Here is a 25,694-nt window from a genome sequence, read left to right on the forward strand (position 1 = left end):
GGCTGCTTAAATCACATCTTCTGTTATTTTCAATGAAAAATACGAAATTGTTTATTTTCAATAAAAAATGGAAAACTCGCTGTTTGTTCGGTTACGTTCCTCAACGTAGAATCTTTTTATCGTGGAATTTACTCACTCAATTCCGACTTTTGTAGAATTTATATATGAAGTTTATTTTATCGGGTTTCGATATGTTATCGACTTTTAAATGAATGCTGTATTTCAAATTTGCTATATTTCATACGACAACGTAAATTTTATTGACCACTTCAATAGAAGGTTATGCTACTGTTTCCAAAACAACAGGTTTAACGATTCTCGCATTTTCATACCATGAGATAAAATTTAGAGTTTTGGCTCAATGGCTTCACCCTCAAGAGATTGACATGATTGCATGGAAATTGTACGAAAAAAGGGTCAACTCCCTATCTTTATCCAGAGTAGATCTCGTCATATTCAACTAGTGAGCTCCATCTGAAAATTCGTGCAATTCCACTACCCATTTCTTTGCATGCTCTCTTAAACTCGAATCACCTAACTCTTCTTTCAATTTGGCTCGCACATGCAACACCTAAGTTACTTCTATAGTCGCTCTAATTAAAAGAAATCAAAAGCAGTAATTAGTTTCTTTCATTTTTCTTTTAATTTGTGTTCTCTTTTGTTTTGTTTTCTTTTCTTTTTCAATAAGATAATATCATGTTCATTTGCATTTTCATGTCCATGTTCATGTTGGTTGTTGTTGTTGTTGAGTGTTTATCATTTGCTCTGTAATAATTCTTTTTTTTTTTGTTTTTGTTTATCAATTTTTTCATCTGCAGTGATTTGCACTTGCTCTGACCGCTGCTATTGGCTGGCAAGCTGATGCCCGCCTCAAACGTTCACCGACCAACCAAATTACCGCCAGCACACGCTTTAAATGTTTTTTAAAATATCTTGCAAATAGTTCTATTTATATTAGATGTTTTTTCTGCGGATGTTTTTGTTTATCTTGCAGTGTCTATTGAGGATGCATCAATAACTTAAATAATAATCTCAATCTCAAACGTTACGTCGCATCAAATGGCTAACGGTGCCTGCGGATGCAGGGTGTTGTCAGGCATCACCAGCGCCACCCACCGACACGCCAACACCACCGCTACCCGGTGCACCTGGCCCACCTTTCGGCGTATATACAGTCGCATTAGGGTCGAGGCTAGAGCCGCTGCTACCACCACCACCGCTGCCGCCTGGAGAAGACGCCGACACAAACACAGCCGTGGCCACTGAAACGGGCACTTGCTGTTGCTGTTGTTGCTGCTGCTGCTGCTGCTGGTGTTGTTGATGCTGATGCTGTTGATGTTGATGCTGCTGCTGTTGTTGCTGATGCAGTTGTTGTTGCTGCTGCTGATGCTGTTGGTGTTGCTGCTGCTGTTGATGGAGCTGCTGCTGATGCTGCTGGTGCTGATGTTGAGCCGTTACGTAATCGGACGGCGCTTGCTGCACACCATAATCGGCCACTGAATTCTGTGGACCGACGCGTGCCGACAGCGGATGTCCGGCCACTGCTGCTGCTGCTGCTGCCGCCGCCGCAACTTGTTGCGCCGCTGCTGCAGCACTGAGACTGCTGAGCATCGGCGAAGCTGGTCCGGGACCTGTTTGCAGCGGTGGCGTATCATTCATGCGTAACATCGAACTAGCGCTGGCCGAACCGCAAGCAGGCAGCAGTTGATCTGTGGGCATGACGCAGAGCAATTGAGCTATTTTCGCCTTTAAATCAAGCACTTCATCCTCCTTGGCGCGACGGCGACCTAGAAAATAAAGGCATACATTGACATACAAAAATATTTTCATGCAGCCGATATTTGCAACTCACTTTCCGATATCTCCAGTTGCCGCTTGGCGTCGCCCAGAGCTGAGAATAAGTCCAGCTTAACTCTCGTCTCGGCTGAAAGATTCTTTTCGAGCGTACAGTTCTTGTCCTGTATCGCGGCCAATGCATTCATCAGCATCTCTGTGCCAGGCTGCGCTGAATCCCGATTACGTATCTCAGCCTCGAACATGCGCAACTGTAAAATTTAATCAAGAAAAATTCGGTTTTAAATTGAATGTACAATATTTTCCACACCATACAACAACCTACCTCCTGCTCCCATTTGCGACCATGCTGTTCGGCCATCTGTTTCGCCTCCTCGGCTAATTTCAGATCGCGCCGCAGCTGCTTGATCTCTTCGTCCATTTGCTGCTTACGTTGCTTGCATTGCGTACTACATTCCGGCCGAGCGGCCTTCTCTTCGGCAATTTTGCGGGCTTTCTTCTCGTTATTCAATTGTGCGTCTAGCGACTGCTTTTGGCGACGCTCCTCCGCCAAGCGTCGCTCGATTGTCTGCAGCTGCAGCATATCGGCGTGCCGGCCATTCGTGAGCTCCTGTATGCGTTTCTCCAACTCGTCGCACTCTTTCTGTTTGGCCTGCAAACAGGATTTCGTAGTCAAATTCGACTCGAGCTTCTGACGCAGTTCATTTTCGATTTGCTTCATGTGACTCAATTCCGCGCGGTACTTCTTAACGTCCGCTTCGAGTTTGAGACATGATTCACAGATTTTTGAGACCACTTTTGAGGCTATATGCGAGATGGTGGACGAGGCTGAAGCCGACGCTCCGGACGATGATGAAGATGATGTGGAACTGGCTGATGAGGTGGATGAAGATACCGATGAGGCATCGGAGTTGTTGTGATTACTAGTACCATTATGGTTTTGAGTTGTTGTAGCATCTTTGCTGTTGCCGCTGCTGGTGCTGCTAGTAGTGTTGTTGTTGTTGCTGTTGCTTTGTTGATGATGATTCTGCGAGTGAGAATTGGAGTTGTTCGCATTGCTGCTGTTATTATGCGAATTGTTGTGATGATTGTCCTTGGAAGCATTATCCTTGCGTGCACGGTTGCGACGTCCTACAGGGGGACAGAAATAACAAGCATATTTTGTTTTATTGTGAAGCAGGGAATAACGGTATACGCTGTTTTAAATCAAACCTTTAGTGCGTTCGACTGGCTCCACTACAACATCATCGACGTCATACTGCAAAACATTGCCATTCGCCGTTGGCGACGTCGCACCGGAAGTGCTATGTGAATTGGGTTTCTTCGACGTCCGGTGATCATCTGCAAGATCGAAAAGCAAAAAAGACGCATATCAGTTTTATCCATTCATACTCCCACGGTAGCCGCTCACCACTTTTCTCTTTTGTTTGCTGATGATGCGTCGGATGCACCTGACAATTACTGCCCGTCTCCCAATCGCTACGATCTTTTCCGGGATTATTGTTGCTGCCATTGACGCTATCCGCAGCCGCTTGAAAGCTATTGTTGTTGTTGTTGGTCTTGTTATGTTTGGAATCTGCATCACCCGCACCGCCACCGCCGCTGCCCCTGCCCTTATTCTCTTTATCCATGCTGCGACGGTGGCTTTTGCCACCAATGTGACCATTAGATGTGGCTGGAAAAAGAAAGGAGCTAATGAATTGTTTATGGACGCACAAAAATACAGGTTATAATTAGTTAATAAAATTCAAAAGCTACTTTTTTACAGAGTTTCGGTATCTAAAAAAGTGTAGGTTGGTGAGGAAATCTGCATTTTAATATTGAAAACGTGTCGTAATTTGCATTTCATAAAGTTTTGTTGTTGCATAGGCATTTGTACATTTTTATTGTATTTACATAATTAAGAATTTTTAAGAAGTAATTTTGGTGGACCAATAAATGTTTAATATTTTAAAGTACAATTTCGAATATATGCAAAAGCAAGAAAATAAGCTGCTTAAAAATTTAGAACTACTTTTTGAAGCTTTAACTGGCAAAATAAGAATAACTCAAAAAAGCCTAATGCAGTATTTTAAGAAATTTTGTTTTACTTCATTCTACTAATTTAGAATCTCCTTTTTATAAATTAATGTAAATATTAGACTTTTATATTTTGGAATATTCAAACTAATTGATTTGGAATCCCATCGCAAAGCGGACTTAATATAGTTCAGTCACAGGATTTTATTACTTTTTCGGCTGTTACATCTGTTTATAACGTAATGTGGCAAGTCATTTTAATGAATTTAATTATAGTTTTTTTAATTACTAATTATAGTTTTCGAAACCTTTCGTGTTTGCGTAGTGCCGAGAAAAAATAACGATTTTATACCTAGAGTGGCTTTATTGCTCGAAAACGATGGATTATGAATTGAAATAAAAACTAAAAACATGAAGATAATAAAAAAAAATGTTAAAAAAATATGTAAAAAATTAAAAACAAAAATTACTAAAAACATATATAAAATTATTAAAAAAAAAATTTTAAATTATTAAAAAAAAATTTAAAATTATTAAAAGAAATATATAAAAAATTAATAAAAAATAAACAAAAACTTGTTAATAATAATATATAAAAATTTATTAAAAAAAATATATACATATATAAAAAATTATTAAAAAAATATATAAATTATTAAAAACAAATATAAAGAAATATTAAAAAAAAAATATAAAAAATGATTAACAAAAAAAAATATAGAAAATGATTAAAAAAGTATATAAAAAATTATTAAAAAACAAAAATGTGTGTGTAAAAATAAATGTGTTCATCAAAGAATTATGAAGATTTAAAACTGTGGTTTGAGTGACAAAAAAATAAAAAATCTGAAGAGATTGCAATCGGAGTAATTTCTTAAACAACAAAACAAATAAAAAATTATTTAAAACAAATATACAAATTATTAAAAAATATATATGTATATAATATAGGTATATATAAAAACCAAAAACCATTTTTTGTCTTCTTTAATTTTTGCTGAGAAAGTTTAGCTCGAAATTAATTAATAAAAAAATGTGTTGATCCAAGGTCTGAAGATATAAGAATGTGTTGTGAGTGAAAAAAATAAAAATCCGAATTAATTACAATCGCAGTCACAACAAAAACAAAACTTATTTAAAAAATATATGAAAAAAAAAAAAGTTTATAAAAAATGATTTAAAAAATATATAAAAATTTATTAAAGAATTATTTTTTCTTCTTTTTTAATTTTTGCTGAGAAAGTTCAGCTCGAAAAAAGTGTTAATCCAAGAAGTATGAAGATTTAAGATTGCTTTGAGTGGTAAAAAAAAAAATTTACAATCGGAGTAATTTCTTAAACAAATAAAAAAAAAATATATATATATATATATATGTATGTATATGTATATAATTATTTAAAAACATTAAAAAAAATATATATATTTAAAATAAAAATATTACATATAAAAAAAATTTAAAAAATATACATAAAAATATATATAAAAAATATCAAACAATTAAGAAAAATATATGAAAAATTATTTAAAACAATATAAAAACAATTGAGAAAATATAAAAAATTATTTAAGCAATATTTAAAAAATTATTTTAAAAAATTAAAAAAAATGATTAAAAAACAATATACAAAAATTATTAAAAAAAATAAAAATTAATATTTTTTTTTTAATTTTTGCTAAAAAAGCTCAGCAAGTAGCAAGCATTTTGCATATACCTACATACACCGTTATAAACAGAAAATGTAGTACCGAATGTGTACAGTTTTATGTTAAGTTTTGAAACAAAAATACTTTTTAATTTTACATATAAAAAAAATTCTTGAAGCCTATCAAATAAAATAGCAATCTTTCTAAACAAAAATTAAGCTTTTCATGAGTTATCACCTTTTCTTACAGAAGCAACTGCCGCAAATAAACGCAAGCAATGTGAAAAATTTACCAAACCAGATTGCACGGCGAGGTATCAACAGCTGTATTTGCTGACAGTTGCTGATAATTAGTAACGCATTTTACGATACTACTTCAAATTATGCAATAAAAAAGATAATACTTGTATGTATGTATGTATGTATGTATGTACAATAGTGTGTTAGCGTAAAAGCTGTATGTAGTTTAACATTACCACCACTACTACCACCACCAAAACCAGCATTAGAACCAGCGTTATTGCCATTAGTAATTGCCGCTGCTGCTGTTGCTGCTATGGAAGCGCCGCCGCCACTGTTAATTTGTAAGTAATTCTTATCATCAACAAGCGTTGCGGACGCACCACCTATGCCAGTTGACGCGTTCGCTGCTGCTGCTGCTACATTTGCCAATAAACTGCTAATATTATAATTGCCACCGCCGCCACCCCCACTATTACTACCACTACCACCAATACCACCACTTGCTCCACTACTATTGGCATTACTGTGGCTGTTGTGATGATCGAGCGGTGACGACGTGGATGCCGACACTTGATTGTGATTATTATGATGATGGCTTTGCTGCTGCTGCTGTTGATGATGATTATGATTTTGTTGTTGATGATTATGATGATGATGGTTTTGTGCTTGCGTACTTATATTCGTACTATTGCTACTACACGTTGCTGCAGCTGCCGCCGCTGCTGCTGCTGTAGCCGCTGCTGTGGCTGCTGCTGCCGCTGATGCGAGCAAACCATTCGCCGTTGCGAGCGCACTACAAGCAGCTGATGTGGTTGAATTTGTGGTGATGGAGCTGTTGGATGCATTTAATGCGTTGCTAATTGCCGCCGTCACTGCTGCTGTCGCATGGGAAGAAGCGGAGGAGATTTGTGCATTTTGTGCCGTTGGCACACTGCTACTACCGGGACCAGCGGTTACCGCCGGCAATGTGGCACCGGTAACAGCAGGCAGTTGTGTCGTCGCTGGATCGTCTGTTGTTTCCTCCGGTGGCAGGGCTTGTTGCAATAATTGCATATAAAATTCATTCTCTTTCGCAACTTCACGTTGTTTACGCTGTCGCATTCGATAGCCTATGTAGCTTTTAAAGCCAAAGCCCAGTGTGACCACCGGATAGCCAATACTGTGTAGCGGGAGAGAGACAAAGAGAGAGAGGTAAAATTAAAGAGTTATGGTACAAACGGGTTTTCAAAATATGTAAATCATACCAATGCGCGGCGAAGGGACGACACAGATCCAAATGCGGCATGTGACGTGCATCCTTCCATCTGATGCCTGCTTCTAGGTAAACGAAGAGCATCCAAAGTATTATTGTAGGCAAGCATATGCCCTTGTCTGTGGTGGGATAAAAGAGAAAATTGGTTAGCAATGGTGCAAGATTAAAAAAAAAGTTAAAATAAATAAAAAATAGTATCGAGTAATAAAAATATTAAAAATAAATAAATAAAAAATAATATCGAGTAATAAAAATATTAAAAATGAAGTAAAAAAAAACTAATCCAAATAAAGCATTTCACAGCATACACACAAACATATATATGCATGTATGTGCTATATATTCCAATACTAGTACCTGTATGCCATACGTACTGCACCCAGACGTAAGTGCTCGCTGCGAATAGCAACCAGTGCACTGGTATAAAAAACAAACATACCAAATCGGATGTTATTGCAATGCATACGAATAACACAGAAAATGCCTGAAATGAGAAAATGAATTTTTTTACATGGAAATGTTTGAATGGAATAGAAATTTATTTGGTATGGAACACTAAAATAGCAATCAGTTAAAAAATAAAAATATTCGTAGTTTAAAAGATGCTAGAAATTTTTTTACAATAAGAATACCTGAGTGTGCAAGGTTTGTTACATCAAATTGAAGATAAAAATCAGCTTTTAACTAATTGGTATGTTAGCTACAGTGAGTGCCACTGAAAATCGTACAAATATTTGCTTTTCTTTTATCTTATTATTGTAGCAAAATATAGTTGATATTCTGACAAAAATGGTATAATCATAATTCCAAATTAAAAAAAAAATTACAAAAAAAAAAACCACAAAATTTGAGCAAAAATCTATTTAGTTTAGGTTTTTAGCTCATTTTCGTATAATATGGCACAAGTTTGAAGTGAACATTTTTAGGTTTTTTCGCTAAGCATTTTCACAATAGAATGCATTCATTTAATTTTAATTCTGTTTCTGTGGGGAAAATGCGCAACACAGCCAACGAAACACATAAAAACTGCTTAAAACTAGTTACTTCAAACTCGTGAGAATGAGTAATATTCGATCTCTAAAACTGGAGGATATTTAAAAAAGAATCTGGAAAATTCTCACAGGACTAACTACCTCTGTCCCTGTCTCTATTCTTTCCTATCTCTTTCTCTGATACTTTTCTCCTTTCCCCTTTGACTATCTACCCTCTTTCCAAAGCTCTAAATTCAATGAGCTTTTTAGCCTGAGTGTTTTTTTGGAGCCACCAAATCTCTTGATGCTCGACCAATTCAAGTTTCAATTTCAGTTACTTCACACCTTCATCTTATAATAAAATAAATAATTGGCGTGTACACTTCTATTAATTGTTTGGCCGAGCTCCTCCTCCTATTTGTGGTGTGCGTGTTGCTGTTGTTCGACAAATGGTGAGGCCTACAGTTTTAAGCCGACCTCGAAAAGCAGATATTTTTTATGAGGAGCTTTTTCATGGCAGAAATACACTCGGAGGTTTGCCATTGTTTTCCAAGGGGCGATCGCTATTAGAAAAAACTTTCTATCATTTTGGTGCTTCATTTCCGAAGATTCGAATCTACGCACTTCCGAACGGTAGTCCTGCACCAACTCATTCGTCTACGGCAGCCGCGAGATCGCCCATAAAAAATTTCTCTCCCTAAATACCAGCTTATAAATATACTTTTTTCACCCTGTGTTTTCTGTGTTATCGATAACATTTATTATGAATATAAGGAGAAACGTCAAAGAAAAGAGGTTTGCGCAATTAAATTGACTATTGATTCTCTTTACTTTTTCTTCATATCAGTAATAATAATAATTAAACAAACCACAATAATTACAAACCAAAAACAGTAAAATATTCCACCAAACCAATTTCTAATATGAAGAAAATCTTTCGAAACAGTCTTGACAGCTGATTGGCAATTTCTCAGCTAATGTCATGTGTGAACGGGTAGATTAATTTTTGAGAATTCTTTGCTAATCACTGCATATGCATACCTTCTTCTTATTACACTTAACTTGGGTGAGCTATAAAACCGCATACTCGAAAAAATCTGATTAGTACCTATTTTTGAAATTTTGTCTATTTCCAGCTAGATTTTTTTTTTAATTTGGAACCCGAATTTATATATATGTTTTTGTTAGAATATTAACTATATTTTCATAATATAATAAATTTATAAAAAAAAAATACATCACGGTTTACAATTGACACCCACTGTGTATTCTATTTCTAATTCAAAAATGAAACTCGACTCTGTCTATTATTACTATTTTTTTCACAATCAATTAAATACACTAACTGAACCTCCATTCTGTGGACTGTACTATTTTTCTTTTTCTTATTTTATTTTTTATTTATTATTTATTCTCTTAACTCACCAATCCTTTATATTTAAATGAGTCATGCACCGATCGTAAAAGTAGCCAAAAAGGCCATAAAAACTCGAAACGAAACATAAACATAAAATCGGCGGTTATCACAATGGCCCAAAGTACAAGGAATTTCATGTACAGGACAGTTGCGCTGAAAAGAGAAGCGAAAATATTGGAGATTAATAATAATATTGGAATAAGAAAAAATGTTAAAACTAAAATTATAATGGATTTTATAATTGAATATATTAACGGAATGCATATTATACATATATATAAAAAAATCGAAGCCTTTATATCAAATTGAGGTTAGGTGCAGACGCAAGTAGTAATATCGAAAGAAATTAAAATAATTATTTATATTTTATACCTAATTATTTATATTTAATTGAAATATTTTGTATTATGATCTAATTCTGCAATTTAAGTTTGCCATCAGTAAGTAAGTATCGTAAATCACTTGGGAGTGCTAGAGCAGCATAACTGTTCATTGCGTAGAATGTGGCATTTGGTGAAATCTGAAAGGAACTGCAATAAGGGCCAAGAATCCAGTGATATGCCGCGCAAGTGTTAATAAATAATATAAAGAAGTTACGGGACAGAAAGAGAATGACTGAACTTTCCGCGAACTATTTGCTGCACCAGTCAGTAAAATGTACCGCAGTGACTCGGGTTTTAACCCACTGAGAAGTGTTATTTTAACCATTCCCATAGCAGCCGGTTCTAGGTACCGGAATGACTCGAGTTTTTCTCGACCAACTGCTGCCGCCTCAGTAGACTAGTAAACTGCTACAACAACAACAACAAGTAAACTAGCCTTGTCTAGTGCGCTGAACCTCATTAGCCCTACTTTTTCAACGAGCGAGGTCGATGACCTGTACTCGTTCCCACGACAGGCGGTTTTACGTTAACGGAACGACCTGGATTTTTATCCGGCCAAGGACTGTCACTCCAGCAGCATTCCCCATATATATAGGGTGGGCCATGTAAAATTTGCTTTTTGAATAGGCTATAAAAAAAAAAACTAATCAATATTTTTTCGAACTTTTTTTTTTATTTTGAAGATTGAACATTGTCATTTATGAATGAAAAATAATATCGTTCAAATGACTGCCACGACTGGCTTTACAGTAGGCCATTCGATCAACCCAATTTTTAGGTACATTTTCGATTGTTTGGGCTTCAATTTCATGAATGGCAACTTCGATTTCGTGTTTTATAGCATCAATCGTCTCTGGATGGTTCGCATAGCATTTGTCCTTAACGGCTCTCCACAAAAAATAGTCCAACGGGCTTAAATCACAGCTCCGAGACAGCCAATTGATATCGGAATTTCGGCTGATTATTTGGTTTTCAAAAACGGTAGCCAAAAGTTCGAGTGTAACTTTGGCAGTGTGACAAGTTGCACCGTCCTGTTGAAACCAAATGTCGTCCACGTCATCCACTTAAATTTTTGGAAACAAAAACTCGTTGAGCATGTCACGGTAACGCTCGCCATTTACTGTAACCGCGGCTCCTCGTTCATTTTCGAAAAAATGGCCCGATGATGCCGCCAGACCAAAAACCGCACCATTCGTTGTGGATGCATTTGCTTCTCTACAGTAACGTGTGGATTTTCTGAGCCGCAAATCCGACAATTTTGCTTATTGACGTAGACACCGATGTGAAAATGAGCTTCGTCAGAAAATAAGAAGAAGTCTCACCACTTTGGAAATAGGTTTTCAATATTTCCCAATTTTGTTCAAGCGTATAGCGTCCCATTTCGTAAATGTCAAACCTTTAAGTAAATTATGAACACATTTGACATGTCATTTGTGTTACCATTCTCAAAAGAATAGGTGGTTCAAAAAGCAAACGCTATATGGCCCACCCTGTATGTAGGTGGAATGTAAGTGCTGCTACAACAAAAATGATCTGTACTAAGCAGATTTGCATAATTTTTGTTTACAATCGGAAATAATTTAAAAGTATTTTGAAAGGAACTCATTGCATTGAAAGACAAAGGTTGCGTTTCAGAAAAGCATTGCTGCGGTAACCGGAGTCCCTTCCGATTGCCTTTTTTTTGCTCTTATATCAACAACAATAAATAGTTGCAGCCTTATCAATTCCCCATGAATGTTAAACTGGTTATTTTGCGACTTGTGTTTGTTGTTGTAACAGCGTAAGATATTCTGCAATAATTTTTGAGCAATTCTACTGAAGTTTCAGCCACTGGCCGGATATAAATTCAAGTCATTCCGGAAAGAGCGCTGCATTGGCATTAATCTGCTCTGATTTCCACGATCTCCACTGTGTGGTAAGAAATAAAAACCATTTTTTTTAAATTTATTTTCCATTATGTATACATACATATTTAATTACCAATTAAGGTGGCTTCTAATCGCATAATATCGCAGACCGCAATCCAATTGGTTTGAGCATCAAATACTAAAAACATATCTGCTTAAACCACAAGCGACGCAAATGTGCGTACGTGTATGTATGCGCAAATATTGTCAAATACGACCACAAATGTGACCACCAACAAGCAATAAAAATCCAACAAACCTAAATAGATTCGTATGGAATGCCAGCACCTAGTAGCGGCTATCAGTCAGCTGGAGGCGCGATCATTGGATTGCGCTGCGCTAAATCAATCAAATTCAATTAAGCGCTCTTCGCCAAGAAGACTCATGCACATACATACATACATACCCGTGCACATAAGCGCATATTAACACATTCGATTTGTTTGTTTGCAAAACGCCAAATATATGTGCAAACAAACCGACCAAAATGATATAACAACAAAAATTTACAACGCTCAACGTACAACGTAAATAAAGTAGAATTCACAAAAAAAAGTGAAATAAGAAGCCAACCAACAATGCGTTCGTTTGTGTTAAGTGTTTGCGTTTGTACGCGCGCAGTTGTGTATTTGTTTATGATGCCTGCTTGCAGCTGAAGGCTTTTCAAATGCTTTTTGCTGTTGAGAATTTCGAGAGTTAAAATGAAGCAACGTAATGACTAATAAAATGCTTCAGTGTTGATCGTCGGATTTTAACGACCGCAGATATTCGATATGCAAAATCATATTTCCGAAAATTCTCATGCCCAATCGAAGCAAAGATGGATTACACGCACCAAATGGGCAACGCCGACTCGTGCTCCTCAAGGCAGGCAAACAGTGAGTTTGAAGCTTAGACGAGGAAGAATAACTTCATTATGTAGTCCTGTGATAAATATTCTGGCTACTATATCATCAACAGCGAATATCTTTTATTCATATCAAAGCAAAATATTCATCCTAAATTGGAAGGTAGTATATTAGTTTGTATGTCTCTATGGATTCCGGCTAGGAAGACAAAGGCACATATAAAACATTTGAAAGGAGTCAAGCAAATTCCCATTACTTACGACCAAGCCAAGAGTACTTATCTTGCAGTCAGTTTGAAAGTGGCAAGAAGATGTTTATGTCGCTAGAAAAGCAAAGAGTAAGAATTGTTTTTTCCCGCTTTCACGTTAACGAAATGTGCTTGGCACAATAAGTTGGATTAGTGAGGATTTTAATGACGAAATAAGCAGAAATTAAAGTGTTCGTTGGTGTTGTTGTTTTAGCAGTCTACTTAACCCTTCCAGTGTAGTGTAAATCACCGGCCGTCTTCGTCTAACTCATCTAACGGTAGACCCAGAAAGTGTGCTGTTTCGACAGATTGGGTCCAGACTGAGAGGGGTGTTAGATGAGTGGGTTTGATGGGCATGTGAAAAGGGTGCGGGTGCCTTCACATACTGGACATATGTTTAGTATGTCGCGGTCAATTCTGGATAAGTAGGAGTTTAATCTTCTACAGTAATTTTGCCAAGGTTACGGGGCACTCTCGGCGAAGCTGGAGCTCTTCGTCTGCAATGGGTGGCGGTTGGACTCCGACAACGACATTCGAGGGTCGGGAGCTTAAGAAGGTGGTAAGAGTCTCCCGATTAATGTCGTTTATTGTCTGTCTGTACACATTCTAGTCCAGTAATTGTCGCTCAGATAGGACTCAAGCAGGTGACTGCATAGCTGGGATCTATGGTAGCACCCTAACAGAAACTGCTTGCTCGTCTCCCGGCACACTTCCGAGCGTAAATCTGTCACGAAGCAGCATATCTTCAAAACTATGTATTTGCCTGCCATTCGAAGGCGATATGCGAATTCACGGTCTTCATTTAAAGATCAATATCTTTCTATAAATTTGTGAATCAAATGTGCGCCACTTTAATATGTACTAGGGTAATAATACAACCCTGAAGTTGAGACCAACCAAAATGACGTTACAAAGGCAGTGTGTTCTACGTTACCGGAACGACCGGGATTTATAGCCGGTCAAGGTCTGATACTCCAGCAGCATTCCCCGTGCATGTATGGGTAATGTTTATGCTGCTAAAAAAACAACAACAATGCTTTCATGCACGAATTGACTCTTAAGCGTCGCTAAGGAAGCACTACACCCAACGAAACACCCCCCTGGTAGTCAAAAATTTCGCTAAACGAAAAAGGAATGAATTGTTATATGAAAATTTTAATTTAGAAAAAATAAATTGCATTTTATTTACTCACCTGCCATACATGCCTTCTGTAATTTTATTACGCTTTATTGGTCGTCGTAGTTTGCCGCAGTCGGCATTGCGTCGCTTCATCTTGTATTAGCCGTAAAAATCCAAAATTTCTAAACTTCTGCTGCTCGTATTCAATTCAATTTCTTTTCCAAACTTCTATACTAGATTTGCGTTGAGTTGCTTTATACGCGAATTATGGATGCAATAGCATCATCAACAAGCTGTGCCATACATATATACACGAGCGCGTACACTAACAAAGAGGGAGGAAAACTATACCGCCAGCTTGTCGAGCGGTGTATGAGGAGAGTGTTGCTTGACTGTCACTCTCTGCTGCACTGGATTCTATTGCGTGCAATGACGCGCCTTTTTCTCACTGCCTCTGCCAATATCTCTATATTTGCCTTTGACTGCAACTAACTGCTTGCTTTGCTTCTTTGCTCCGTGGTACTTCAGATATTCAAAATTTCCCGAATAAAACACAAAACCAATCTGCTCGTTTTGCGTATTTGGCGAATTCTATACGTTCTTGTCGTCGTCGTCGTCGTCTATTTATAAATGAGTTTACAAATATGTTGCTTGAAATGTTTCTATTGCTGCTGCGCCTATTGACCGCTGATAAAACGTCATTTTCTCTGCAACGACAACGGCTGCTACTACGGTTGATTGACGTTCTTGCCAGTGCGTTACGCGAAATTCCAATGCAACTGACAACTGTCAGAGTTGTGTTCTTCACCTTCTATGACCAAAACAAGCAGCTACCTATGGACGCACGCGTCTGCTATGCCAAGCGTTTTACTCTGAATGCGTACGGATTGGCGGTATTCAGACAAAAGTCTATTTGGGCGATTTAATTATCTGTACCCTGTGCGTCTCCTTTCACTCTTGATTTCTCTTAGTTTTGTTTTTAACTTTCGCGTTTTCGTTATGCCTTCGCTTTTTTAACTTTTTTGGTTAAACTCTGCTCTGCTCTGTTGCTATTTTCGGTTACAATTCGTATGTTCGTCGATCACATTCAATTTTGTTGTGGCTTATAGCTATAAAACAAAAATTAGTTCAATTAGTTCTTTTGCGGTTTAGGATTAGAGTAAAATGTATGGAATTTTTCACAAATAGAGTTGATGAAATAGAATAAAAAAAAAAAAACGAATACCACGAACAATACATTTTTGAAAAGCGACAATTTTGAAATTGTGAAAAAAGCAGTTTTCAACTTCCACCGGAAAATTATAAATATATACACAGATACACTATGGATATTAAATAACAGATTATTTTCAGCTCAGCAATTCACAAATGTATGCATTCAAAGGCATATTATTCCAAATTCATAAATTTACCGTTACGAATTCTAAAAGTCCAGATCAACCTTACTTTTTAGAAGTATATTCAAGTATTTTTCCAAGCACCCTACAAAAAGTCGAACGTCCAGTGAGTCTGAAAGTCTAAAGTGAGGTTAGGTTTTAGCAATAGTCATGTTGATAGTAAACAGAGCCTATTTTGATACCGTGCACCTCTCCATCGGAGTGCAGCATTATTAACACAGCATTTATTTACATATTTACGTTTTTGACTCTCAATTTAATTATATTCCTGGGAGATCAGATATATATGTATACGAAGCTTGGGACTGATATGCACATCAGAAATTAATTTCTTCCTCTTTCGCATTTGTTTTCGTTTGGACAGACCAATGTGAAAAAACTACATCAAATAATATCACTGGTCCATTTTAATACAGAGGAGGAGTCCCTTGATCTGTTAGAAACCAGATTCAAGCTGAGAAATTTGTACACATTTGGACAAGCTGAACGACCTCAATAGCTTAAAATTACGCAGAAAATGAAACATTAACCAACCAATTTTGGTTTTAAATAACTTCTTTTCAAGATAAAAAAATGATTTTGAGGGATGGAAATCGTATGGAACCGATAGGGTGATTCCACCGAAGTGAAATGGAATACTGACAGAGACGGAGAGTTTCAGCTACCTCGCGAGATCCGCGTAACTTTGGCCCAATTGCGTTCTGGGTATTGTACACGGTTAAGATCCTACCTGTGCAGAATCGACCCCGACATACATATCGCACCCTAAATACAAAAGGGTCACAACTCAAAATTTTCCACAATCGAGCTTGACTTGTTTACAGTAGCACAGAAAACAAACTATGTGACATATCACGCTGAAATTTGCCATGTAAGCTTATAACAGTCCTACCAAAAAACAAAAAATTTATTTTTGCCATATGCCAACCGCGGACCGTTTTATTGATAACGTCTCGTTCAAATTTGAGCAGAACGTACATTTTGAGTTGTAACCCTTTTGTATTTAGGGTGCGATATGTTCAGCATGTGATGCACACCGCACTACACTAACCATCTATTCACATGCCCTATCAAACCTACTCACCTAACACCCCTCTCCCTTGGGACCGAAATCTGTCGAAACAGCACACTACCGTTAGATGTGTTAGACAAAGACGACAGGTGACTAAATCGAACAGAAGGGCTTAAGTAAGCTGCTACAACAACAACAATAATGACAATAACAACTGACAGAGCTTGTGGAGTAAGCGCACGTCTAGGCCAAGGGTAAGAAAATCGTTTTGACGCCATACAAAATTAAGTTAGGGAACATTTTCGAACCAGTAAAATTTCAGTAAGTCCATATACGTCCATATCTAACAAAGCCGATAGATCCGCTGGATATATACAAGTTGATTATTTACAATTAAACTGGATATTCAGAATTTTTCACTCTTTAAAATGCGTGCATATAAGTCCGTGTTGCATTTAGTAACTCTCAAAATCACTTCAAGCCATTAGGTCGTCTAGAATTTCTGTGAGTCATTTCCCCTTTTTTCGACATTTTCTTTACTCGAAACACTGGCAAATATTTAATCACAGCTTATTCACAACTTATGTGTTTTCTTTATGGTTCCTTGCCATAAAAAAATTATCGTACTAAAAATGTATTTCGTTGAATTTGTTTTGCGTTTTCTGCTGACGTTAGCGCCACACCACACCCACATCCATGCCTACGGATTGTTTTATAATGATTATAAACATATACATATGCGAACACATTGTTAAACTGTATTTTCCTCCCAATTAACAAGCCAATGATGACTATTCAATAACTTTTCCCGACAACAAAAAATAGGAGAGAATCCAACACGCGTACACACACACACACTAAAATGGAAGAAACTTTGACGCCTGAGAAATCTGACTTTGCCTATGCAAATATGCCGTCGTCCACCCACCACCCGCATAGAAGATGACAAAAGCACCATTTACACACACGAGATAAACACTTAACACTAAAGGCTTAGCGACCAAAGTTTTTCCGACGATGGCTACAATTCAGCGCTGATAATTTACTTGATGGCCACTAAAAGCAAAACAAAAAAAAAAGAAAGGTAAGAGATGTGTATGAACCATGGAATGAACAATGAAATGATATAAGCACAAACAACGCCATAAGCTAATGAAAGCGGAAAATTATAACAAATCTGAAAGGTAATAAAAACAACTAACAAAATATATGAAAAAACCGAAACAATCGACTACTTTCGTCTTAGATGCAAAATAGGTGAAAAGCGAAGATAAAATATTGGCAAAAAAAAAAAAAACAAAAAACAAAAATAAGAATACAAACAATTAAATTTTTATTTATAGTGTTTTTGTAAGTTTTACGTTGGCGTTATCTGTACAACTGCGGGCAAAATAACAGTAGTGGCGTAAGTGTAATTGAACTTAAACTTTGATCGAAAAAACTTGTTAAAAGAAAAAAAATGATAATAATAATTTTATTATTCCAATATGTAACTATACACCTTTAAAGTAAAAAATATACACTTGTGGTCACACAAATAAGTCATGTTATCCCTTTATACGCAATATTTTTCATGCAAACTATAAAAAAACCTTATAAATCACAGTTCGTAACATTGCACAAAATCACAATTTAAAAAATTCCCAACTCTTTAATTAATTTTTTTTTTAAGGTTTGCACTTCGACCTCATAGTTTTTTCTGCCATCTACTCATCACAGTACCTCACCCAGACCCAGCTTCCTTATTAAACTCAGGATAGAGCTGGGTTGGATTCAGCGTATGTGCCTTTCTTCTGGCTATAGTTGTCTGGGGTACGGTACACTAAACAGGGCTAGTTTACTGGGGCGGCAGCCCTTGGTTGGGAAAAACCAAAGTTATTCCGGTAACGTAGAACCAGCTGCCTTGGGAATGAGATGTCTGAATCTTCTCCGCACTATTGCACAACATTCTAGGAGAAACAGCATTAGAGTCTCCTAGGAATGGTCGCAGAAACTACAGGAGTCAGTAGATCATATCCCGATCATGTTCAGCTGGCCACACAGTCTGCAGTAGTTTGTGAGAATGCCCATGAGCATTCTCTGCTTATCCTTAGGGAGGGTTACGAGTTTTTAAACCTCTTTTGGTTGTACCCTCTCATTAAGGATTTCGTCTAACGTAGCCCCATAGTTTGGTGCCAGCAAACTCCCTTAGCCATAGCTCTTCACTTCTAAGCTTTTCCTTGATGGTGTGTTGTCTCATGGAAAGGAAGGGCGCTGGTCCTATTAAAGACAAGACCGCAACCTCTCTCGCCAATACGTCCGCTATTTCGTTACCAGTTATACCCCTGTGTCCTGGAACTCAAATTAGCCGGATGCGATTGCGCATTCCTAGTAGATTCAGTTTCTCAATATACTCAAGGACCAGTGAAGACTTGATCTCACAGGTAGATAGGGCCTTGAGTGCCGCCTGACTGTCGCTCAGAATGGCAATTCGCTCGTTCCAGAAATGTTTGTCTAAGTTTATCTCTGCACATATACAGATGGCAAACACCTCCGCTACTTAGAAAACTACCCATCGGTACGCTTGCTTCTGTAGCCGCAAATTTCAGCGCTTATGACTTCAGGGGTCTTCAAGCCATCTGTGTATCGGGGCAGGGCACACTCCTGGAGTTTCCTCTCAAATTCAGGTATACTCCAATTTACCTTATGGTCCTGTTCAAACCTGAACTTCTTTTCGCATTTGATTACTTTAGTGATATCAGCTCTGGGTAAGTGGGTGCTGCAGCTGTAGGACATGTACGCATAGCCCCCCGTGATGCCCACGCATGCTAGGCGCTGCCCGCACTGTCGTGGGAGTGGCTCTCGATGTCCAAGCGTTCGCTCCATATGTTACCATTGGTCTTATTACAATGATGTGCATCCATCTCAGTATTCTTGGACTACAGCCCCAGGATTTTCCTCCTAGACGTTTGCAGATCGTGGGAGCCTTTTTGGCTCAATACAGCTCAAGCATTTTATAGAGTTTTAAAATCTCGAAAAATCTTAGGACATTCGTGTTTAAAAATAATTTTCCATAAGTCACTGCTATTTTTTCAATCACAATTGTAGATATGTATGAATTAGCGCGCCTGTTGTTTTAATGTTTTTGTTTTCATGAGTTGCTTTCATTTTTGACATTGTTTCTTGTTCTGTCACCGCCACCCGCCACCCACCGCTACTAGCCATTAGCTCCTTACTTACTTTTGTTTTTGTTTAATTTTTTTGGCACAAACAATCCAAAAATTATTCGTGTTGAGTAATTATTATGCAAAGGAAGGCGTGCGCACATACACAAATTTCGTACAACAACAGACTTGCCTAAATATATGTACTCTGTGCGCATGTAAATGAGAAAATGAGGCGGGAGAAAGGGAATGATGATGTGCTGAGTACTCAGCGGCTTGGGGTGGCCGCATCAAACTGCTTACGGCGAAAGTAAAAATCACAGACATTGAATTAAATTTCAATCAGCCACGCTGATAAGCGCTTATTATTGTAAAAGAATGATGCAGCGTAGATGAGTGAAAGGGGAAAAGTTGTGTGCACGTTTACACCAAAGCTGACGATAGCAAGCGGCTGCGGGGTCACTGAAGCATCTTCTGCAATCGAACGGAAATTGGTAACTTCGGAACGCGGAAATGAAAATAAGAGTGTACGAGAGAAATGGAGGCATTAGAATACTTGGTGAGCACTGCTGATTTATGCGGCGACGGAGAATATATGCAGCACATTGCGATGGATAAAAAGAGGAAATATAAATCAGTTGATAAAAATTACAAACCGAAATATAAAAAAAAATTGAATAAAGTGGAAAAATATACAAATAAATGGAAAGATATTAAAAAAAATAATAGAGCGTAGCACTAGATTACCGAAACGACCCGTATTTATATCAGGGCAATGAGTATGAATTCCCCTGACATGCTGCTACGGCGACAACAACAACAACACAGACTTTATTGCTAGAAACTTTTGAGCGTTGACAGTTTAGGTATAGCGACCAATTTAGTGAACCTGCCGTATTGGAGAGCATTGGGAATTAATTAATTGAGTCGCATTGTGAACATAAAACGTAAAAAAATTCCAAATGAATTTTGGCCTTGAAAAAAATTTATGTCTTTCCAATTGTAGAACAAGTTACGCATCATAAATTAGAGAAGATTGTGCGTATGAGGTGAAAGATGACAGGTATTCGCTTTACACCAGTATCTTAACGGAGTCTGCGTCGCCAGCATCGAACTGATATACTTTGATGCTGTGAGACCTTCTCTGAATGCACGGCCGTATCCATTCAGATTCATTGAACCTTTGCGGCTGCACTTCCAATTCATCTGTGTCAATCAGTGACGGCTTACCTGTGACGGGCTTACCCGGATGATGAACCACAACTACAATCCGGACAGACTTTCGTTAGTAACTGATAATGAAAAATATATTTGAAGTGGGAATTGCAAGGACTATGACTCAAAATTTTAACAATAATAAAAAACCCAATTAGAGAATGACAATAAGAACAGTCAATTTCGTTGAATTGTGAAAAAAAATTTATCGACAGTTATCGATTAACTGCACTAATACATATTCGAGTCATTTAACATCTTCACTTAGTTTAACAACTATTTTTACACAAATCGAAATGCTATTATTATACAAATTACATTTCATCGAGAGCACAAATACTCCAGGAGAAGCATTGGAGAAAATCGAAGAGGAAAATAACGAAATCACCGTTCAATCACTCAACTGCGTCGAATTATATGTAAATACTGAATAAACGTCGCAACGGAAAGTGCTTTTAATATGAAGCAATAAGTAAAGCATAGCATAAATAATTGAACTAACAAACAATATCGGGAAAACCACCCTTAGCTTTGTATGCCTCCCCTATGAACGAGTCAGCCGCCATTAGCACATGGAAACACAACTCACTTCTATGTCCCCCCGTCTTTTTAGAGCACACCTTAGCAATCGACTGCAATTAACTGACATAAATTAAACAAAAACAACATTAATGTTGAAAGCAAGGATGTAGACGATGGAGGAAGCACAATAATGAAAAGGATGAACGCCAAGAGGCAGACGTACAAGTGGTTAAGGGAAAATCTCTTTCAGACAGTAGTCACAACTGTTGGATGCGCAGTGGAGTGTTGCTGTGGATATGGAAGCTGGGTTGCAGGGAAAAACATACACAACAAATGAAAAAAAGCTGTGCGACATTCCGGCATGTGAATGTGGAGAGAAAAGAAGGAATCTATACATAGCGTTTCGCTTAGTTTCGTTCTCATGCCGCTATGGCGCTGCTGCTGCCTCAGATAATGACGGTTACGGTGATGATAGTATTAGTGCGCCATTGGAACATCTTTACTCATGTGTTGATATACATACATACGAGTATATGAGTTCAATTCGCCAACTCGGCAAACATCTATGCATTAAGCTGCTTCTGTCAACGTTGCCGTCGCTACTTGCTCGGTTGCGCTCCACAACGGAAGCGGAAATAGTAGTAAGGTGGTAAATGAGATGGCTGGAGCATATGAAAGGGAAAAATATGGACCAAAATAGATTTGGAGCTACTGCTGTGCGATTATGAAGCGGCAAAGTGGGTAAACGAAGAGCATAGAATAGAAGAAAGGCAAAAAAACATAGATGGTAATGTAAAATGGAAAGAGATTGAAACTCAAAGTTTACCAGCAGGCGCACTATGAGGGTTGGAATGTGGTGAAATAGTTTGAAGTACTTGGATGGTAGACAAAGTGCTGCAAGTACCTACATAACTAACGGAGTTGAAACACAGGTGTTGCATGGGTAGCTATGGCCATACGCATAAATAAGGAAAGAAATATAGTTAAATAGTAATGAAGCCTAAAATCCAAAAATAAATTCCTACACTCAAAATGGATGACCCTTGTGAATGACAAATACAACAGCATTTTTATTTCACGTATGATGAGGACGAAGGCGATTAACGGCAGCCTTAGCCATTTTAAAAATTTGAATTTAATGCATGCCGGTAACTATAAGAACTTACAAAAACAGAAGTACGAACGAGTACACATTAATGCATAAAATATTTGTTCCCCTAATTAATCTAACCAAAAAATATTTTTAAAAGGAATTTTTAGGTATTTAGATATCACATATTCATGGATTCGATTCCGCCAGCAAAACAAGCAACTTATTAAAAAAAAACAATAAACCTTTTGTATTTTAAAATAAACAGAAATCGAAGGAAAATAATCTTTTAAAGAAATCATATTGATTTCATATTAATTCACACAAAACATTGGAAGATAATAACTGCTCAAAGTTGCCAAGGTTGGATTCCGTATACACTCATTACTGTGTCAATATTTCTATGCATATCCTCCCTTAACCGAAATATTACCTTTATATTAACACAATTTGCATACTTTATTTTTGAATTCAGGCGCAAAAATATGAAATACATCAAAAGGTATATTACGAGCATATAGACATAGCGATTTCGTATAATATTTCTTTTATTTGTTGAACGTGAAACACGCATTTCGCCACAAAACTCGTTAAATATGCAAATAATCCACAAATAGACGATAACACATGACCGCATTGGAGTTTACAATGCCAAAGGGCTCTTGCTGATATGCCGCCATCAACACCAAAACCACTAACAGCATACAAACATTGTATGTTAAACCATAGGCTAACACGTCACTGCAAAATTAAGCCTGTAGGCAGCCACAAAATACGATGCTTAACAATTTTTTTAGCAATGCAATATGTATGTATATGTTTTCTTAATTTAGTAAACATTAAAGGAGTTATACCCACTAAGAAAGGTGTAGAATTTGAAGTGTGTAAACATCCGAGTTGATAAAAATTTTGCTAAACGGCTTACCAAACGGACCGGCTCCAACTATAGCAACAAAAAACGTAATGATGAAAAGCAACTGCAAATGGATTTTGCAGCATCCACTTTGTCAGTATGTGTCTGTATTTTGGTCCCCCCATATCTGTTAGCAATCCCCCTTTTCCCTTCCGCATAACAACAGACGACTGCATTCGCTCACTCACTCGCTCTAGTAAGCTGAGAGCGGACCATTACGAAGAAAACATACACACACAAAACAAAAAAAGAGCACACGAAGGCAGCGAAGGATGCCATCGCCGTCGCAGCAGCAGCAGAATCTTTTACCGTTTTAGATACGGCATGAGCACTGCGCTGCTGTACGCTGACGCCGTAGCTGCGCGCGTTATTCACGGCTATCTGCTGATCACAGCGGGTGGTAGCAGAACCAACGCAATGTAGTGGAGCACTGGCCCATGCAATACTGCGGCAACGATGGTAATGTGCAACTTTTTCAATGCTTTCCACAAACTCTTGCACTATTCACTGGTTACCATGTCCTATTTAGCAGTGGCAGTTTGCTATTTAGCAGTGGCGTTCTGTTACTAATTTTATTTTGCCAGCTTGGCTGTTAGTTGTTAAGTACGCTGGAACAACACTCTATTGCAAACGAATATTCACACGAATATGCTAAACATAATTAAAATTTTGCGTAGAGAATAAACATCCACCAAGCTAACGACGACTGAAACGGCTACGTCGCCGTCGTTGTCGCTCTAGCAAGGAAACAACAAAAAAAGTAGTTGTGATGGAAAATTTTTCACATTCACCAAAATGCTGCAAAAACCACTGCTTCTTTTTTAACAAATTGCTCCGCACATACGCCCGAATGTAAATTAAACTTCTATGTTATAATTACACTGATTTTCTTCACTTCTATGCTTTTTTTACCGTAGTAAAGTAAATTTTTCGAAATTTTCACTCCTTGCTGCCGTTTTTCGATTCGTCGCGACTCGTAGGATGACTTATGATGCTGCCAGATGTGCACAACAAACGAATATGCACAATTCAATTGAGAGGGGCCGATATTAGGTACTTCAGTATCGATTGTTAATGTGTGAATAAGTTAAATATTTTTAATGAGGATGTTTAAAATAAATACTATGACATTGTGTACATTTTTTATTCAGAGAACTATTAATTTTTTCAAAGTTTTTAGCATTGAATTTAATGTTTAGCGAATTTTGTTCGAGAGGAGGCAACATTGAAATTTGAAGAGTTGCTTCGAAAAGAAAAGAAGAGTGTACACCGTCGTTTAACAACTTTGGAAATTTCTACCGTGTTGGCTTTCTATTACTACTACGAAAGGTTTGCATATAATGTCCAAGTGCGTGGTCTAAATTTAAAAATTATTACACAAATATGGCCAATATATCAGCCTTTTGATTTATAGTAGCTTTTCCAAATTAAATTACCATTCAGAATTAATAGGAATATTTAAAATTCTAAATTATTATTTTTTGTAAAAACTCGAAAACATGCCCTATTATCATACACACGCTTTTATTACCGAAATAGCGAAAAGGAATAATATTCGCTTATAAACACTCTTTATTGATTTATCATTTGATTTAAAGCTTTTTTTTATTAAATAATGCTTCGGATTTTATTACAATTCTATTCTTACAAAAGCTCTTCTAATAACTTGTAATACCGTGCATAATAAATATGCGGGACGAAGAATAAAGAGAAACAAGAAAAAACTCAGTCAACGCTAATTTCAATTCGCCACTTCTCTGCTCTGACGAAAAAATTTCATGTGGAAGCAAAGGCAAAGTTATTGAGCAAGTTTCGCCGCTAGCGATTCCTACGAAGAGGCATACTATTTATGTTTGAAAGCAGACTTCACATATTGATTCAAGGATATGGACCTTAACGTGTTCGTGGCCCGAAGGCTAATAGACGTCAACGCACCCAGATGAAGAAGCGCTATTCAGCACTTATTTCAAAAAATTCAAATTATGCTTTTTTTACCTATTATGAATTATAAACCTTTCATAAATAATAATATAATACGGTACGAGAACTGGCATGGTTTCGCTGGAAAAAACCAAACAGTGAGGTTCGATAGAAATTTTGTCTATAAAGTAGATTTACTTACACGAAGAGGTTTCGCTTTAAAATACCATATGTCTGGAGTATTTGAACTCAAACACATCAATCACAAGCGAAATGGCATGTGCATTTTAAATAGGTGTGAAAAAATGTTGCTGACGTGCTGCGCGGTGTTTTCACGGCGGGAATTGAAATTACGTACTTGTCTCACGCATATTTGACGGCAATGCAATTTCTATGGATTTGGCCGCCATTTCGCGTGAAATCCGAAAAAATTGTCTTAAGTTTAGGAAGCTGAATGTACTCCATGCCATCACTCACGTTTCACGAAAGAGCGGGAATACTTTAGTGTTAAGTAATATAAACAAATTCGTAAAACGCTTCACCAATCAAACAGTTAAGAATACATTAAGACTTGCGAGAAATAAATAAAAAGATAAATAATTGACGCGTACACTTCTGTTAGGTGTTCCGTCGAGTTC

The 25,694-nt window shown here is 37.2% G+C and overlaps 1 protein-coding gene across 10 annotated transcripts; it reads right to left on the minus strand.

The window, feature by feature from the left end:
- Nucleotides 1–703: 703 nt before the first annotated feature.
- On the minus strand, nucleotides 704–24,158 carry LOC128865673 (macoilin-1). Of its 10 annotated transcripts, none has more exons than XM_054105923.1 (11): nucleotides 24,049–24,158; nucleotides 13,918–14,953; nucleotides 9,348–9,492; nucleotides 7,309–7,435; nucleotides 6,944–7,070; nucleotides 5,933–6,858; nucleotides 3,209–3,469; nucleotides 3,007–3,135; nucleotides 2,120–2,925; nucleotides 1,853–2,045; nucleotides 704–1,787 (listed from the first exon to the last, which is right to left on the minus strand). In XM_054105923.1, the coding sequence occupies exons 2-11, from the start codon at nucleotides 13,995–13,997 to the stop codon at nucleotides 1,093–1,095; spliced, it is 3,489 nt and encodes a 1,162-aa protein (XP_053961898.1). In that variant the 5' UTR covers nucleotides 13,998–14,953; nucleotides 24,049–24,158; the 3' UTR covers nucleotides 704–1,092. The 10 variants fall into 10 exon arrangements, with proteins under 10 accessions (XP_053961898.1, XP_053961888.1, XP_053961892.1 ...); XM_054105913.1 differs by having other exon boundaries at nucleotides 3,206–3,469; XM_054105917.1 differs by having other exon boundaries at nucleotides 3,206–3,469; nucleotides 24,017–24,118.
- Nucleotides 24,159–25,694: the final 1,536 nt, after the last annotated feature.

Source organism: Anastrepha ludens, chromosome 6, assembly GCF_028408465.1.
Source record: "Anastrepha ludens isolate Willacy chromosome 6, idAnaLude1.1, whole genome shotgun sequence".
Lineage (NCBI taxonomy): Eukaryota > Metazoa > Arthropoda > Insecta > Diptera > Tephritidae > Anastrepha > Anastrepha ludens.